This window comes from Bombina bombina, chromosome 12 (genome assembly GCF_027579735.1).
Source record: "Bombina bombina isolate aBomBom1 chromosome 12, aBomBom1.pri, whole genome shotgun sequence".
Lineage (NCBI taxonomy): Eukaryota > Metazoa > Chordata > Amphibia > Anura > Bombinatoridae > Bombina > Bombina bombina.
The window spans coordinates 25025779-25042778 of NC_069510.1; the positions used below are offsets into that span (position 1 = coordinate 25025779).

The 17000-nt window shown below is 38.6% G+C and overlaps 2 protein-coding genes across 12 annotated transcripts in view; one reads left to right on the plus strand and one right to left on the minus strand.

Moving 5' to 3' along the window:
• The window catches only part of RALGPS1 (Ral GEF with PH domain and SH3 binding motif 1), a 1173485-nt gene that overhangs the window by 526857 nt on the left and 629628 nt on the right, over positions 1-17000 (minus strand). The gene's annotated exons all lie outside the window — the stretch shown is intronic.
• Positions 1-17000, plus strand: part of ANGPTL2 (angiopoietin like 2) — a 74786-nt gene that overhangs the window by 43103 nt on the left and 14683 nt on the right. For all 6 annotated transcript variants that reach the window (XM_053695597.1, XM_053695599.1, XM_053695596.1 and 3 more), the window contains exon 2: positions 4343-5207. In XM_053695597.1, coding sequence (XP_053551572.1) covers positions 4403-5207 — 805 coding nt within the window. In that variant the 5' untranslated portion in view covers positions 4343-4402. The remainder of the gene's footprint in view (positions 1-4342; positions 5208-17000) is intronic.

A 17000-nucleotide genomic window follows, 5' to 3' on the forward strand; every position in this document is an offset into this window, starting at 1 on the left:
GAGACTCTGCCCAGCGAATTATCTTTGATACTTCCACCATTGCTAGGGAGCTTCTTGTCCCTCCCTGATGGTTGATGTAAGCTACAGTCGTGATGTTGTCCGACTGAAACCTGATGAACCCCCGAGTTGTTAATTGGGGCCAAGCTAGAAGGGCATTGAGAACTGCTCTCAATTCCAGAATGTTTATTGGAAGGAGACTCTCCTCCTGATTCCATAGTCCCTGAGCCTTCAGAGAATTCCAGACAGCGCCCCAACCTAGTAGGCTGGCGTCTGTTGTTACAATTGTCCAGTCTGGCCTGCTGAATGGCATCCCCCTGGACAGGTGTGGCCGATGAAGCCACCATAGAAGAGAATTTCTGGTCTCTTGATTCAGATTCAGAGTAGGGGACAAATCTGAGTAATCCCCATTCCACTGACTTAGCATGCATAATTGCAGAGGTCTGAGGTGTAGGCGTGCAAAAGGTACTATGTCCATTGCCGCTACCATTAAGCCGATCACCTCCATGCATTGAGCTACTGACGGGTGTTGAATGGAATGAAGGACACGGCATGCATTTTGAAGCTTTGTTAACCTGTCCTCTGTCAGGTAAATCTTCATTTCTACAGAATCTATAAGAGTCCCCAAGAATGGAACTCTTGTGAGAGGAAAAAGAGAACTCTTCTTTTCGTTCACTTTCCATCCATGCGACCTTAGAAATGCCAGAACTAACTCTGTATGAGACTTGGCAGTTTGAAAGCTTGAAGCTTGTATTAGAATGTCGTCTAGGTATGGAGCTACCGAAATCCCTCGCGGTCTTAGTACCGCCAGAAGGGCACCCAGAACCTTTGTGAAGATTCTTGGAGCCGTAGCCAATCCGAATGGAAGAGCTACAAACTGGTAGTGCCTGTCTAAGAAGGCAAACCTTAGATACCGGTGATGATCTTTGTGGATCGGTATGTGAAGGTAAGCATCCTTTAAATCCACTGTGGTCATGTACTGACCCTCTTGGATCATGGGTAAAATTGTCCGAATAGTTTCCATTTTGAACGATGGAACTCTTAGGAATTTGTTTAGAATCTTTAAATCTAAGATTGGCCTGAAAGTTCCCTCTTTTTTGGGAACCACAAACAGGTTTGAGTAGAACCCTTGTCCTTGTTCCGACCGCGGAACCGGATGGATCACTCCCATTATTAACAGATCTTGTACGCAGCGTAGAAACGCTTCATTCTTTATCTGGTTTGTTGACAACCTTGACAGATGAAATCTCCCTCTTGGGGGAGATAATTTGAAGTCTAGAAGGTATCCCTGAGATATGATCTCTAGTGCCCAGGGATCCTGAACATCTCTTGCCCAGGCCTGGGCGAAGAGAGAGAGTCTGCCCCCCACTAGATCCGGTCCCGGATCGGGGGCTCTCGGTTCATGCTGTCTTTGGGGCAGCAGCAGGTTTCCTGGCCTGCTTGCTCTTGTTCCAGGACTGGTTAGGCTTCCAGCCTTGCCTGTAACGAGCAACAGCTCCTTCCTGTTTTGGTGCAGTGGAGGTTGATGCTGCTCCTGTTTTGAAGTTCCGAAAGGGACGAAAATTAGACTGTCTAGCCTTAGCTTTGGCTTTGTCTTGAGGTAGGGCGTGGCCCTTACCTCCTGTAATGTCAGCGATAATCTCTTTCAAACCGGGCCCAAATAAAGACTGCCCCTTGAAAGGTATATTAAGTAATTTGGACTTAGAAGTAACATCAGCTGACCAGGATTTTAGCCACAGCGCCCTACGTGCCTGTATGGCGAATCCTGAGTTCTTAGCCGTAAGTTTGGTTAAATGTACTACGGCCTCCGAAATGAAGGAATTAGCTAGTTTAAGGACTCTAAGCCTGTCCGTAATGTCGTCTAGCGTAGATGAACTAAGGTTCTCTTCAAGCGACTCAATCCAAAATGCTGCCGCAGCCGTAATCGGCGCGATACATGCAAGGGGTTGTAATATAAAACCTTGTTGAACAAACATCTTCTTAAGGTAACCCTCTAATTTTTTATCCATTGGATCTGAGAAAGCACAGCTATCCTCCACCGGGATAGTGGTACGCTTAGCTAAAGTAGAAACTGCTCCCTCCACCTTGGGGACCGTTTGCCATAAGTCCCGAGTGGTGGCGTCTATTGGAAACATCTTTCTAAATATTGGAGGGGGTGAGAACGGCACACCGGGTCTATCCCACTCCTTAGTAACAATTTCAGTTAGTCTCTTAGGTATAGGAAAAACGTCAGTACTCGCCGGTACCGCAAAGTATTTATCCAACCTACACAGTTTCTCTGGTATTGCAACGGTGTTACAATCGTTGAGAGCTGCTAAGACCTCCCCTAGTAATACACGGAGGTTCTCCAATTTAAATTTAAAATTTGAAATATCTGAGTCCAATCTGTTTGGATCAGAACCGTCACCCACAGAATGAAGCTCTCCGTCCTCATGCTCTGCGAGCTGTGACGCAGTATCAGACATGGCCCTAGCATTGTCAGCGCACTCTGTTCTCACCCCAGAGTGATCACGCTTGCCTCTTAGTTCTGGTAATTTAGACAAAACTTCAGTCATAACAGTAGCCATATCTTGTAATGTTATCTGTAATGGCCGCCCAGATGTACTAGGCGCCAAAATATCACGCACCTCCCGGGCGGGAGATGCAGGTACTGCCGCGTGAGGCGAGTTAGTCGGCATAACTCTCCCCTCGCTGTTTGGTGAAATTTGTTCACATTGTACAGATTGACTTTTATTTAAAGTAGCATCAATACAGTTAGTACATAAATTTCTATTGGGCTCCACCTTGGCATTGGAACAAATGACACAGATATCTTCCTCTGAGTCAGACATGTTTAACACACTAGCAAAAAACTTACAACTTGGTTATAATCTTTTTTAGCAAAAAACGTACTGTGCCTCAAAGAGGTACTAACGATTAAATGACAGTTGAAATAATGAACTGAAAAAACAGTTATAGCATCAAACTTTAAAATAACAAAACTTTTAGCAAAGGTTTGTTCCCATTAGTAAAATAACAATAATTAAATTTGACATAAAAAATACAAAGCAACGTTTTTATTCACAGTCACTATAAGAATTCTCACAGCTCTGCTGAGAGAATTTACCTCCCTTCAAAGAAGTTTGAAGACCCCTGAGATCTATCAGAGATGAACCGGATCATGCAGGAAATATAAAAGTAACTGACTGGTATTTTTTGATGCGTAGCAAAGAGCGCCAAAAACGGCCCCTCCCTCTCCCACACAGCAGTGAAGAGAAACGAAACTGTCACAATTAAAGCAAAAAAAAAAAAAAAACTGCCAAGTGGAAAATAATGCCCAAATATTTATTCACACAGTACCTCAGCAATGTAAACGATTCTACATTCCAGCAAAAACGTTTAACATGATAAATAGTTATTAAAAAAGGATTAGTGACCTTTAGCAGAGTAGTTCCGGTGAAATACCATCCCCAGAATACTGAAGTGTATACATACATGTCATTTTAACGGTATGGCAGGATTTTCTCATCAATTCCATTCAGAAAATAAAAACTGCTACATACCTCAATGCAGATTCATCTGCCCGCTGTCCCCTGATCTGAAGCCTTTACCTCCCTCAGATGGCCGAGAACAGCAATATGATCTTAACTACTCCGGTTAAAATCATAGTAAAAAACTCTGACAGATTCTTCCTCAAACTCTGCCAGAGAAGTAATAACACGCTCCGGTGCTATTTTAAAATAACAAACTTTTGATTGAAGTCATAAAAACTAAGTATAATCACCATAGTCCTCTCACACATCCTATCTAGTCGTTGGGTGCAAGAGAATGACTGGGACTGACGTAGAGGGGAGGAGCTATATGCAGCTCTGCTGGGTGAATCCTCTTGCATTTCCTGTTGGGGAGGAGTTATATCCCAGAAGTAATGATGACCCGTGGACTGATCACACATAACAGAAGAAATATAGTTATTATCATTAAACTGTTTAAATATCTAAAAAAACACCTCTATTATATGCTGCACATTTTGATAACAGTTTATTTAGAGTCAATAAGGCTGGTTATATTGAGTGTTTTGTTTCTGTACTGTATTCTCTATTTATAAATAAATCCACAAACTCAGCAGCACTACCAGAATAGTATACACTTCCCTTTATTAGCACCAGGAAGCAAAAAACATGACGTTTCGGGCTCAAATGCCCTTAATCATATATTCTCTATTTATCTTATGAACGATTAAATAACATTAAACATATTTTGTAGATATTGTATATACTTTTAACATGCAAAATATTTGTAAAGTAACTTATAACATTCCTAGCTCTATACCATTATTTTGAACATATTCCTTGTTTTAAATTTACAGAAGTCAATAAGCTGAAGATAGCCCAAGGCATTCTGGATATTTGCCCAGCAGTGAAGGACAATGAGGCCGCTTGGGGTCGCAGCCTTATTACTGGCACTGATTTTAGGTGTCACCAATGGAGGTAAAACACAAGAATTCCAAAGCAGCGAAGGCAAAGAGCAAGAATTTATTTACATGAACAGAGACAAGCGGTCGGCAGAATCGCAGGACAAATGTACATACACATTTATTGTACCCCAACAAAAAGTGACTGGGGCCATATGTGTCAACTCTAAGGAGACTGAAACCGTTTTTGAAAGCAGAGCGCAGAAGCAGGAGATCGAGCTTCTCAATAGTGAACTTCTAAAGCAGAAGCGGCAAATTGAGACCTTGCAGCAGCTGGTGGAGGTGGATGGTGGGATCGTCAATGAGGTAAAGTTGTTGCGGAAGGAAAGTCGTAACATGAACTCGCGGGTGACACAACTCTACATGCAGCTGTTACATGAAATTATCAGGAAAAGGGACAATGCGCTGGAGCTTTCTCAGCTAGAAAACAAGGTGCTTAACCAAACGACTGAGATGCTGCAGCTCACAAATAAATACAAAGATCTAGAACACAAATATCAGCACTTAGCCTCGCTAGCGAGCAATCAGTCCATTGTCATTGCACAGCTGGAAGAGCACTGCCAAAATGTCCCTAAAACCAAACCCATCCCACAACCCCCACAGCAACCAAACAAGGTCTATCAGCCTCCAAATTACAATCGCATCAACCAAATAGCTACCAATGAAATTCAAGGAGATCAGAATTTAAAGGTCATTCCACCTCCATTACCCACAATGCCTGTAGTAACAAGCAGCCCAACATCAACAGACAAGCCATCCGGTGAGTTTATTGTTTGTCAGATTTAAAAACAAAACAAAGATGAACCATATCACAGGTTGCTAGCGGCAACTTACACTTATAAAATCAGAAAAAAGTCTTAAAGGCGCATCATACTAACATTTTATGACATACATATGACAGCAGCATTTAAACATGTTGACGTGAAGTAAAAGTATTTTAAAATTAAATAGCAACTAATACAGTATAATTTGTGTACTTTCTACTAATACATACTGACTGATAGGCACTTCACATGAATGCTCATTGGCTGATAGGTTTTTCCTGTTAATTCTCATTGGCTAATATGTACTTCATGTTACTGTCCATTGACTAATATGTACTTAATATTACTGTCTATTGGCTAATAACTGCAATGTGTCAATGCGCAGTCGGTTGGTGAGGTCTTAGGGTCACATGACAGACATAAGGCATTCTGTGCATGTGAATTTATTTATTAAAAACACACACTGAGTCCATCCATGAAAGTTAGGTTCTCTGTGATTAAACAATATATACAGAAAGCCACAACCATTTTAAGAATGGGGGTTTATGTAGTCCTTGCTTAAAATCATAAAAGTCATAATTTTTTAATAGAAAGAATCTTTGTTTCTAAGTAAAAGTAAGTAGAATTGGATACGATTAACAATAACATTATTATGAGGACTTTTCTTTATACTTTTTTACACAAAGTTGTATAACCCTTTAATTATGACGGGAGCCTCAAGTTCCAGCCCTTCTAGAGCTAGGTGAACAAGATCAATTTCATAGGTCAAATACAGTAAAAAGCAGGCAAAATGCATTATGGATGTATTTTGAAATTTTATTTTATTTTCCTCAATTGAACCATTTTGAGGGCGGATTTAATTTTCAGTTAAAAGTCCTTTTAAATTTTTGTGTTTAAAAACATTTTTTCTTTGCTCCACAAACTCACGCTTTGCACACAATCAATATGGACTTTCAAGCCGTCACTCATTCATGTTATTTTACACAAACGTGACCGCACTTGTAAAAGGCTTACTGATGGAGAACATCTATAACGTCTATACAATAAAGATGTGTGTCATCTACCAACCTTAAACAGAGGCAAATGTTTGTAATATTATTTGACAGATGGAAACTTGACACATTTTACTCAACTGGTAATGACGTTCAGATTCCACAGTTTTCTCCATTAGCATAAGATTTGAAAATGACATATATATATCATTCTTTTTTTTCTTTGTAATATCAAAATTATATTAAATTCTTTATTACTATTTGTGTTTTACTTCTTTGAAGATGGATGTTTATATACTGATAAAAGGAAAAAATGTGTTTATAACTGTGAAGCATGTTGCTGTACACCAATAATGCAGTAGTGAGCAAACATGCCATAGAGATGGGCATACAATTCTAGTTAGCTTTAAAATAAAAAAGCATGTTTAACCATTTTTCCATGCAAAAATATATATATTTTTAAATGTTTAAATAGTGGTCTTTTATATCTGTGCTAGAATTTTTATTTTTTATTTTAATAATATTTTTTTTTTAAACAAAATTTAGTTTAAAGGTATTACTAACATCTAAGCCATGACTAAACGTGTTTATAGAAAAAATAAGAATGAAAGGTAAATAATATTATTATTATTCAATTTTATCTCTGTTTTATTTATGTTTAAACATGAATCAGATATTTGCTTTCAATGTTTTTTAATCAAATAATTTCCAAAAATTTAAAAAAAAATAAAAATAAATAAATATATATATATATATATATATATATATATATATATATATATATATATATATATATATATATATATATATATATATAAAATCAGAGGGGTTTTTTGGAGAAAGAAAAAAAAAAACGTTTTACATTTTCTAATGGCAAAAGGGGAAAAAAAAAGCTTAGGAATTTGAAAGGCATAACCAGTTGGGTAAATATGACTATGTTTGTATTATCCAGACTGCCCTATCACTCAGCACTTTCACTATAGTGGCAGCACATATATAAACACATCATTATAGCTAACCAAATATGTCTTATTTGAGTCCCCACAAAATAATTATGTGAATAAGTATTTATGCAAATAATGTTTAATCTGTGCTCTGTAGGATTCAACAAGTATTACACTGAATTATATGGCAAATACAATAAAAAATAATTAAAAAGTGTACACACTTCATATGATTTGTATGTAGATATATTTTGGAGATGTCATTAGATATTTCACATATTGATGTCATTTTATTATTATTATTTTATTTTATGAACTAATTTCCACAAAAAACTCAGCTCTTCCTTTAAACAATATTTAAAACATATTTAAATTGTTATTTCTGTAATTACTACAGCCTTAGCTTACTACACTAAAGAGGTATTGAACACTTTTAAATGATAATATAAAATGTTTAATTATGTTTAGTAAAAAAATTAATTCTGAAAAAAAATGTCAGTTAATTTCCCTGATTTTCCATGTTGTCCTAGATTTATAAACCTGATTTTCTTATCTCATATATCCTACTTGTCAGTTAGTAACAGCTATAAATAAGTTGATAATGTGCATACTGCAGTTACCCTGAGATTGTCTGTGTATAATGCAATGCTACAGTGAGTCTCACATGTCACCCTTCCCCAGAGGTACAGGAGACCAGGAGTACATACTGCAGTTATACTGAAATTTTCTGTGTATAGGGCAATGCTACAGTAAGTCTCACATGTCACCCCCCCCCCCCAGAGGGACAGGAGACCAGGAGTGCATACTGCAGTTACCCTGAGATTGTCTGTGTATAATGCAATGCTACAGTGAGTCTCACATGTCACCCTTCCCCAGAGGGACAGGAAACCAGGAGTGCATACTGCAGTTATACTGAAATTGTCTGTGTATAGGGCAATGCTACAGTGAGTCTCACATGTCACCCCCCCCCCAGAGGGACAGGAGACCAGGAGTGCATACTGCAGTTACCCTGAGATTGTCTGTGTATAATGCAATGCTACAGTGAGTCTCACATGTCACCCTTCCCCAGAGGTACAGGAAACCAGGAGTGCATACTGCAGTTATACTGAAATTGTCTGTGTATAGGGCAATGCTACAGTAAGTCTCACATGTCACCCCCCAGAGGGAAAGGAGACCAGGAGTGCATACTGTAGTTACCCTGAGATTATCTGTGTATAGGGCAATGCTACAGTGAGTCTCACATGTCACCCTTCCCCAGAGGGACAGGAGACCAAGAGTGCATACTTTAACATTTTACCATATAGTAGTCTCTGCCTGTCAGGAGTCAAACTGTGTGAAGCATATAATTTGTTTAAAAACTAAAATGCCCTTTTTGCTAACTTTTGTTCATTTTTTCGACAGGCAGAAATATGATCTAAAATCACAAACAAATGAATAAAGAAAATGATAATATATCATCAGAATCATGTGTAAAGTAAAAAAAAAAATACAGTTTTAAAGATAAAGTAGAAATATAAAATAAATTAAAAGTGTGATATATTTTTGACTATAGGTTTGACCAAGCCACAAATGACTAATGACTAAAATGTCATATACTTCATAACAAATCCATTTATTAGGCAATGAAAAGTGTTCTATGTGATACCATGTGGCATAAGGGATTGCATAAAGCAGACTGCTGGAAGCCCAAGGGTGATGTCATTTATTCCATACCAGACACCAGACTAAGTATTTCGACTGATCTTTACAGAAATCTTTTATCATGAACTTGTAACTTTGCCTTGTATAAACATATCAAGAACATGCAAGATTTACAAAGACCAGGGTTTATAGCTCTACTAATTAGTATCTTAGAGATCTATGTCTGCTTTTGCCCCAGTTACATATCAAACCACAGACAAAGAGAAAGAGGCAAGCAAGGGCAATCTAGAAAAAAATATACTTTTCTGTACCAAGGACCTGCTCATTTATAACAAAATAATTCAATACTTTCTTTCAAACTTCTATGGAGGGAGCACAGAGCTTAGTGGAACATGAAAGGGACATTAAGCACTAAATAAATACTAGCTAGAATGATGCATTCAAAGAAAAGATTAGTCTGAGAATAAAATGTAGATTTTTTTTTTAAAGTTTCATTATCTTTAAATATTGACAAACTAAGTTTACAGTTGTAGTGTCTATAAAACAATGGGAGCTGCCATGTTGTAACTTAGGTTACCTTCTCTGCTCTGGCTAATGTTCTGCACTTCCATTTCTACCAGGAACTGACAAGCTCACAATTTCAAAATGGAATTACAGGAAAAAGGGGACAAAATAAATAATGAAAGTATATTGCAGAGTTTATATATATATATATATATGATTTATCATTTATATTAACTTCTCAAAGTGTTTATTGTCCCTTTAATCTCAAAATAGAAGTCCCCATAAAATGTTAATTTATATATAATTGAAAATATTTGTAATGTACTTTCATTATTTATTGTTACTGTAATTTAACCCTAAAAATCACCCTAGAAAAGCTGGAGTGTATTTTTTGTGAAAAGCATAAAGGCTTTGGGTGTTTTTTATCTTCCTTTGCTGTGGCCAATTAGGGACAAATACAAATATACTGCTGCTACATGTCCCTAATTGGCCACTGCAAAGGAAGATAAAAAAAAAGTCACAGAGGCTTTTAAAGGGGTGTTCCCCAGGTTAGCAAAATAATGCATGTTTGTTAACAAAATGACAGTTTTAAATGATTCAGATAGAATATGCAAATTTAAGATACTTTTAAATTCACTTCTATTATCAAATTGACTGTATTCTTTGTATCTTTAATTGAAAAGCATACCTAGAAGCTGTAATGCACAGGTTGGTAATTGGGGGCTACATGCATATGTCTGTGTCATTGGCTCGCTATATGTGTTCAGCTAGGTCCCAAGTAGTGCTGCCCTGGAGCTGACTTTAATCATGTGTTAATCAAGGGTTAAACACATAGTTATAAGCAAACAACAGAGTAATAATAAAATGCACTGACTTAACAAAACATATTTTTCATCATTCACTTTTTTAAAAAATGTTTCAATTGACTTGTATTATCAAATTCCCTTCTTTCTCTTGGTATCTTTTGTTGAAAAGCAGGTGGGAAGGCGCAGGAGCTTTTAAAAAAATACTACTAAAATGATTGGTTCTGGAGTATGTTTTTGTATGAGAATAAATTATAATTATAGTATAAATATAATATGTTTTTCTCCTCTAGTAAAATAGTAAGTGAGTTGCAAGTTTTTGTTACTCAGAAGAAGCCTCATTTCTTGGGCACTTTTCCACCATCACTGAAACATTTCCTGTACTTTTTGTACAGGACCAATTTTTATGATTTTTTTCCAGCTTATAAAAAAAAAGTAATTACCAATGTAGCTGTAGGCATATCTGGACTAGGCAGCTACCTAAACGTTCAAATTCATGTGTTATTCACGTTACAGGAAAGATTCCAAAGAAGAAAAAAACAAAGTAAATTCTTAGCTTAGCAAATGTAGCACCAGTTAATAACTATGCTGCTATCTTAAAAGGACATTAAACACTTTAAGAAAGTAATATAAAATGATAAATCATATATAAAAAAAAACTCGGCAATATACTTTTATTATTTATTTTGTCCAATAATCCTTTAATTCCATTCTGAAATTGTGAGCTTTTCAGTTCCTGTTAGAAATGGAAGTGCAGAACACAGTTATATTCCACACAGCCATTGGCTGCACACTCTAGTGACCTATTTATAACTGTCCCTAATTGGCCACAGCAGAGAAGGTAACCTAAGTTACAACATGGCACCTCCCATTGTTTTATAGACACTAAACGTTACACTTATTTTGTCAATATTTAAACAGCTAATGAAACTTAAAAAATACATCTACAGTACATGTTATTCTCAGACTAATCTTTTCTTTAGGTGCATCAGTCTATCTAACATTTATTTAGTGTTTACTGTCCCTTTAATAAAGCAGTTATTTATGGAGTTTAAAAGCAAGTCCTGATGTCTAAATATATCTTGTTGGTGTTGGTGTTCTTCAAACATGATACACAATTTTCACATATATCAATAAAGTATTAGACCTGGTTATATTTCATTTACTGGGATATGCTATGTTTTATTTAATGGGATAGTAAAGTCAAAATGAATATTTAATTATTGAGATAGAGGACACATAAAAAAAATTCCAATTGACTTCTATTATCAAATTTACTTCTTTTATTAAATTTGCTTTGTTCGCTTGGTATCCATTGCTGAAGAGAAAAACTAGGTAGGCTCAGGAGATTATTTTCGCATTCTATAGCAACAGTGCTGGTAACAATGTATAACAACATAAATTATGCTTACCTGATAATTTCCTTTTCTTCTGATAGAAAAAGAGTCCACAGCTGCATTCATTACTTTTGGAATTAAGAACCTGGCCACCAGGAGGAGGCAAAGACACCCCAGCCAAAGGCCCCAAGTTATCAAGGTCTGGCAGACCTGATCCGACACTGCGGATCAGGTCCGCCAGACCTCGCTGAATACGGCGAGCAATACGCTCACCGTATTCAGCATTGCACCAGCAGCTCACAAGAGCTGCTGGTGCAACGCCGCCCCCTGCTGACTCGTGGCCAATGGGCCGCCAGTAGGGGGGTGTCAATCATCAGAGCAGGCGGACAGGTTATGGAGCAGCGGTCTTTGTGACCACTGCTTCATAACTGCTGTTTCTGGCGAGTCTGCAGGCTCACCAGAAACACAGGGCATAAAGCTCCAATCTGAGCTTGATAAATATGCCCCAAAGGCTTAAATACTCCTCCCATTCCCCTCATCCCCCAGTCATTCTGCCGAGGAACAAGGAACAGTTGAAGAAATATCAGGGTGAAAAGGTGCCAGAAGAATATAAGGACCCGTAAAATTACGGGTGGGGAGTTGTGGACTCTTTCCATCAGAAGAAAAGGAAATCAGGTAAGCATAATTTATGTTTTTCTTCTTAAATGGAAAGAGTCCACAACTGCATTAATTACTTTTGGGAAACAATACCCAAGCTATAGAGGACACTGAATGCTAAGATGGGAGGGTGCAATAGGCGGCCCATACTGAGAGCACCAGGCCTGAACCTCTACCCAAATAAAAAATCCCGAGAAAAAATATCAAAGGAAAAGCCCCAATGGCACTGACTCGCAGCCAGTCCAGAGTCAAACTAGAGACCACAAAATGGACTTGACTGAGCCAACAGTCCTCCAAGAGACACCGTCGCCCAAAAGACAGTCACCCCTCCCAAATGAAGGGTAAAGCAGCCGAAATCCCCCAAGGGGAACAAGGCAAAGGAGGACCAAGGAAACCTAAAGGCCCCTTAATACAAAAAACAGCACCTCTAAGAGTGGGCCGAGCACACAGAGACCTAAATGAACCTAAACAGGGAAGGAGGCCACGCCTATACCAGGCGAAACCCGGGATAAAACCGGGCACAGAGACCAAAAGACTTCTCCCCAACATCCTGCAAGCAAGGAACGCAACTAAAGAGGCAAAAACCTCCCAGCGCCTGCCCTAGAATACCTAAGTATTCGACTGTGAAAGAGCGTGTAACAGACCCAGGCAAAACCCTAATTTCGAGAACACAGAGCCCCTAACAGGATGACACAGAGGAAGCTTGCAAGGAAGAAGAAGAAGCAGTCATCAAAAAATACCCTCAGAACCCAAAGGAAGCGGAAACTGTCTCTCAAAGGAGCAAGGAGAAAGGAAAAACCATCTCCTAGCAGACTGAGCTATCAGAATAGACTCAGCAAGTTCACACATCCCAAAGGATACTGTGACCCATAAACTGATCGGGCATCCTGACCTGCAGACCCAGCTGGGCCACCAATATAAGGGAACAAAAATCCCGTTCTGACACTTCTCTGCCAACCTCATGGGATGAAAGGCAAAGAATGACTGGGGGATGAGGGAAGTGAGGGAGGTATTTAAGCCTTTGGCTGGGGTGTCTTTGCCTCCTCCTGGTGGCCAGGTTCTTAATTCCCAAAAGTAATGAATGCAGCTGTGGACTCTTTCCATTTAAGAAGAAAATTGCTATAAACATTGTTGCCAATTCTGGTGCCAGACTAGATTGGAATTTACCTCATTGTAGAAAACTATACATTGTTGCAAATACTGCTGCTATAGTATGCTAAAGCCATGTGTACACTCTTGAGCTTTCATGACAATACCTAGGTTTACCCTGAAGAAAAAAAAAAGATACAAAGAGAACAAACCATATTTGATAAAGAGGAGTACATTGGAAAGTTTTTTTTTTCCCTTGCTCTATCTGAATCATGAAAGTTTAATACAGGCTTTATTGTCCTTTTTACACAGTTATGAAACACAATGTAATCTGCAACAAGAGAAAGGTCCCCGATCAGTGGTAGGATTCAGCCAACCAGTTCTTAAAGGGACAGTCTACACCAGCATTGTTATTGTTTTAAAAGATAGATAATCCCTTTTTTACCCATTCCCCAGTTTTGCATAACCAACACAGTTATATTATTACTTTTTACCTCTGATTACCTTGTATCTATGCCTCTGCAAACTGCCCCTTTATTTCAGTTATTTTGACAGACTTGCAGTTTAGCCAATCAGTGATGGCTCCCAGGCAACTTCACGTGCATGAGCACAGTGTTATCTAAATGAAAAACATAAACTAACACCCTCTAGTGGTGAAAAACCTGTTAAAATGCATTCTTAAGAGGCGGCCTTCAAGGTCTAAGAAATTAGCATATGAACCTCCTAGGTTAAGCTTTTAACTAAGAATACCAAGAGAACAAATAAAAATTGGTGATAAAAGTAAATTGGAAAATTGTTTAAAATTACATGCCCTATCTGAATCATGAAAGTTTTTTTGGACTAGACTGTCCCTTTAAGAACCTGTTCCCAAAACTTAAAAATTGTAAAGGTTTTGTATTATTAGAGATGCTGTTGCTAAAATTTTGGAATCTCACAACTGGTCCCTATAAACCCAAACAGCAACATCAGTCCTAGTGGCCAATTTATCAAGGGCCAAAAGGCCCCTGATGCCCCTGTTTCTGCGTGAGTCTTCGGGCTCGCCGGAAACAGCAGTTAAGAAGCAGCGGCCTTAAGACCGCTGCTCCTTAACTGGTCCGCCGCCTCTGAGGCTGCGGACATCTATCCGCCCGATCCTATACGATCGGGCTAATTGACACCCCTGCTAGCGATTGGCCGTGAAGCTGCAGGGGGCGTCATTTCACAAGCAGTTCACAAGCAGTGCACTGTTAAATGCCTACAGCGTATTCAGCGATGTCTGGCGGACATGATACTGCTACAGTCTTCTAGCTTCTAGCTTAATGGCGCTTATCCTCAAACCATAAAACCTCACTCCTAACCACACAAACACTGCCCCTTAGGTCCCAATATCCAGAGGCAAAATGCTGGAAAGTAGGAGTAGAACATCCTGGGATATTGTAAAAAGCAGTGGCAGATAGTGAAAATAAAACTACTTCCGTAGAGGTGAAACCAGGAGCCAGGAAAAGATCTTACATATTTGTATACAAAGAAAAATCCAAAAACATTAGAAATCAGAGGTAAAATGTTACATACAATGACTTCCAGGCCTAGAGAATCTGAGAAACAGGTCCATAAACAATAAACAAACAATGTGGTTACAATCATTTTAGATTTGACCAGCCAAATGAGTTTAACGTACAATAATGAACTGTAGAATGGGTAATAACTGGCATAAGGGAAATTATCATTTAAGATCTACCAGGGAAAAATATATTTTTTTTTTGTTGAAGAAAAAGTTAAACTTTTATTTTGTAATGGTGGTTTAACGCATTAAGTAGAGCCCATTTTGGGAAAGAACCCATCAGGGGGCAGATTACTAAATTTGCTGTGCCAAACAGCAGCTCTAAGGACACAAGCCAATATTATGCTGGGAACTTCCTGCAGAAATTACAGAACAGATGGGGTGTCTTAAGCAAACGTCAGAAAACAGCCAAGAAGTCAAATTAACAGATCTGCTGAACTACTGTTCAAATCAGCACGATTAACCCAAACGCCGCCGGAGGGGCCAGCAGTCAAACACCCAGCAAAAGTAACACAATTGACTACACATGTTAGATCTGGAACTCATAAATTATTTCTCCATCTTTTAATTATGCTCTTCAAAATCAATTAAACCAATTTGATATCCCCTTGACGTCTGTAGAAACAGTGTGGGGTAGACAAGTGTGCAGGGGATAAGTATGTAATGCTGATAATCATTTTTTCACCTATTTATTATACATTCGCTGCCTGAGGATAAAACGTCAGATTATTTCTGCACATTTCACAACGTCTAGTGGGAAACATGGCATGTTCAGTTTATTGCTGAAACACTGGATGTTTTGTCCATTTAGTTTTTGATTGTGTTGAAATAAAGGAGGCGTCTGTTTCACTGTGTATGAACACGAAAAGCTCCACCACATTTATTTTATTATTACGTTGCAATAACAGCCGTGTCGCTAAGAAAGGAAAACAAAGAGTACAAGGAATTTACTTTTGTTCCAGCTGAAAGTGCAGCTAAAACCTGACCTCATATTAAATGCACTTATGCCGTTTTGTTTTAGTGATTTATATATTTACAATAAGGGATATTTACAATGAACCGAACTGAAAACATTGTGTTTTTATGGGCTGCTTGTAAATTGTAATTTATACCTTGTAAGTAATTACATTTCATTATGGTCACCCCTTGCCAATCATTTCACTTTAATAGATTTGACCTCGCTATAAATTTGTAACTATGGTAAGAATTAAACAATAATGTAACTTTGTTTTAAAAGTTGTCATATTGTATCCTGGGTCTTGCTTTATTCACAAAATCATTACATTTAATCCTTAGGGGCCAATTTATCAAGGGCCAATGGCCCCTGATGCCCCTGTTTCCGCGCGAGCCTTCAGTCTTAAGACCGCTACTCCTTAACTGGTCCACTGCCTCTGAGGCTGCGGACATCAATCCGCCCGATCCTTTTGATTGACACCCCCTGCTAGCAGCCGATTGGCCGTGAATATGCAGGGGGCGGCATTGCACAAGCAGTTCACCAGAACTGCTTGTGCAATGTTAAATGCCGATAGCGTATGCTATCGGCATTCATCGATGTCTGGCGGACATGATCTGCTACAGCGTATCATCTCCGCCAGACATTGGTAAATCAGAGATTTTGTCAAAAGGGAGAGGCTGCAAGAGAACTTATAAGGTAGGACATTCCATAAATAGGAACCCCTAGGGGAACCGTGAGCGGGGTGCGCTGACAAAATATATATGTTGATAACAGATAGTAAAATTGATTAATGTCTATGGACAAACCATATTAGTCCATATGAAGAAATGGTGCTGTGTCTTTTGAAGCAATAGAAATGTGCTGGCGGCGAAGCTCCTCTGGACTTCGGGTAGAAGGTGTCTGTAAATTAGAAATAACAAAGAGGGCGCCACATAGCGTGATATTGTAGATTCAAAGCCAAAATAGGTGAATAATGTAAAGGCTTACCAGAGGTAATGGCACCGTATGATAACCGGTGCTGACAGGCAGGCTAACACTTTCAGTGGCTAGCACACTGGGTGGTCTCCGGCAAGCTGTTCACAGGTGATGTTCAGCGTTTCTTTTGATTGGCGTCTGTGCGGCTGAAACCTGAGACGCTGCGGTAAAGCAGATACTTTGATGCCTTGTCCAGGAAGGCTCAAAGGGAAAACCAAGGCAAAAAACAAATGGACAACTTCCGTATAATTAAAATCAATAAATTTTAATCCATAAAAACTGCTACGCGTTTCTAGACCATAAACCGGTCTTTTCTTCAGGCATACAAACAATGGCTTTGAATCTACAATAT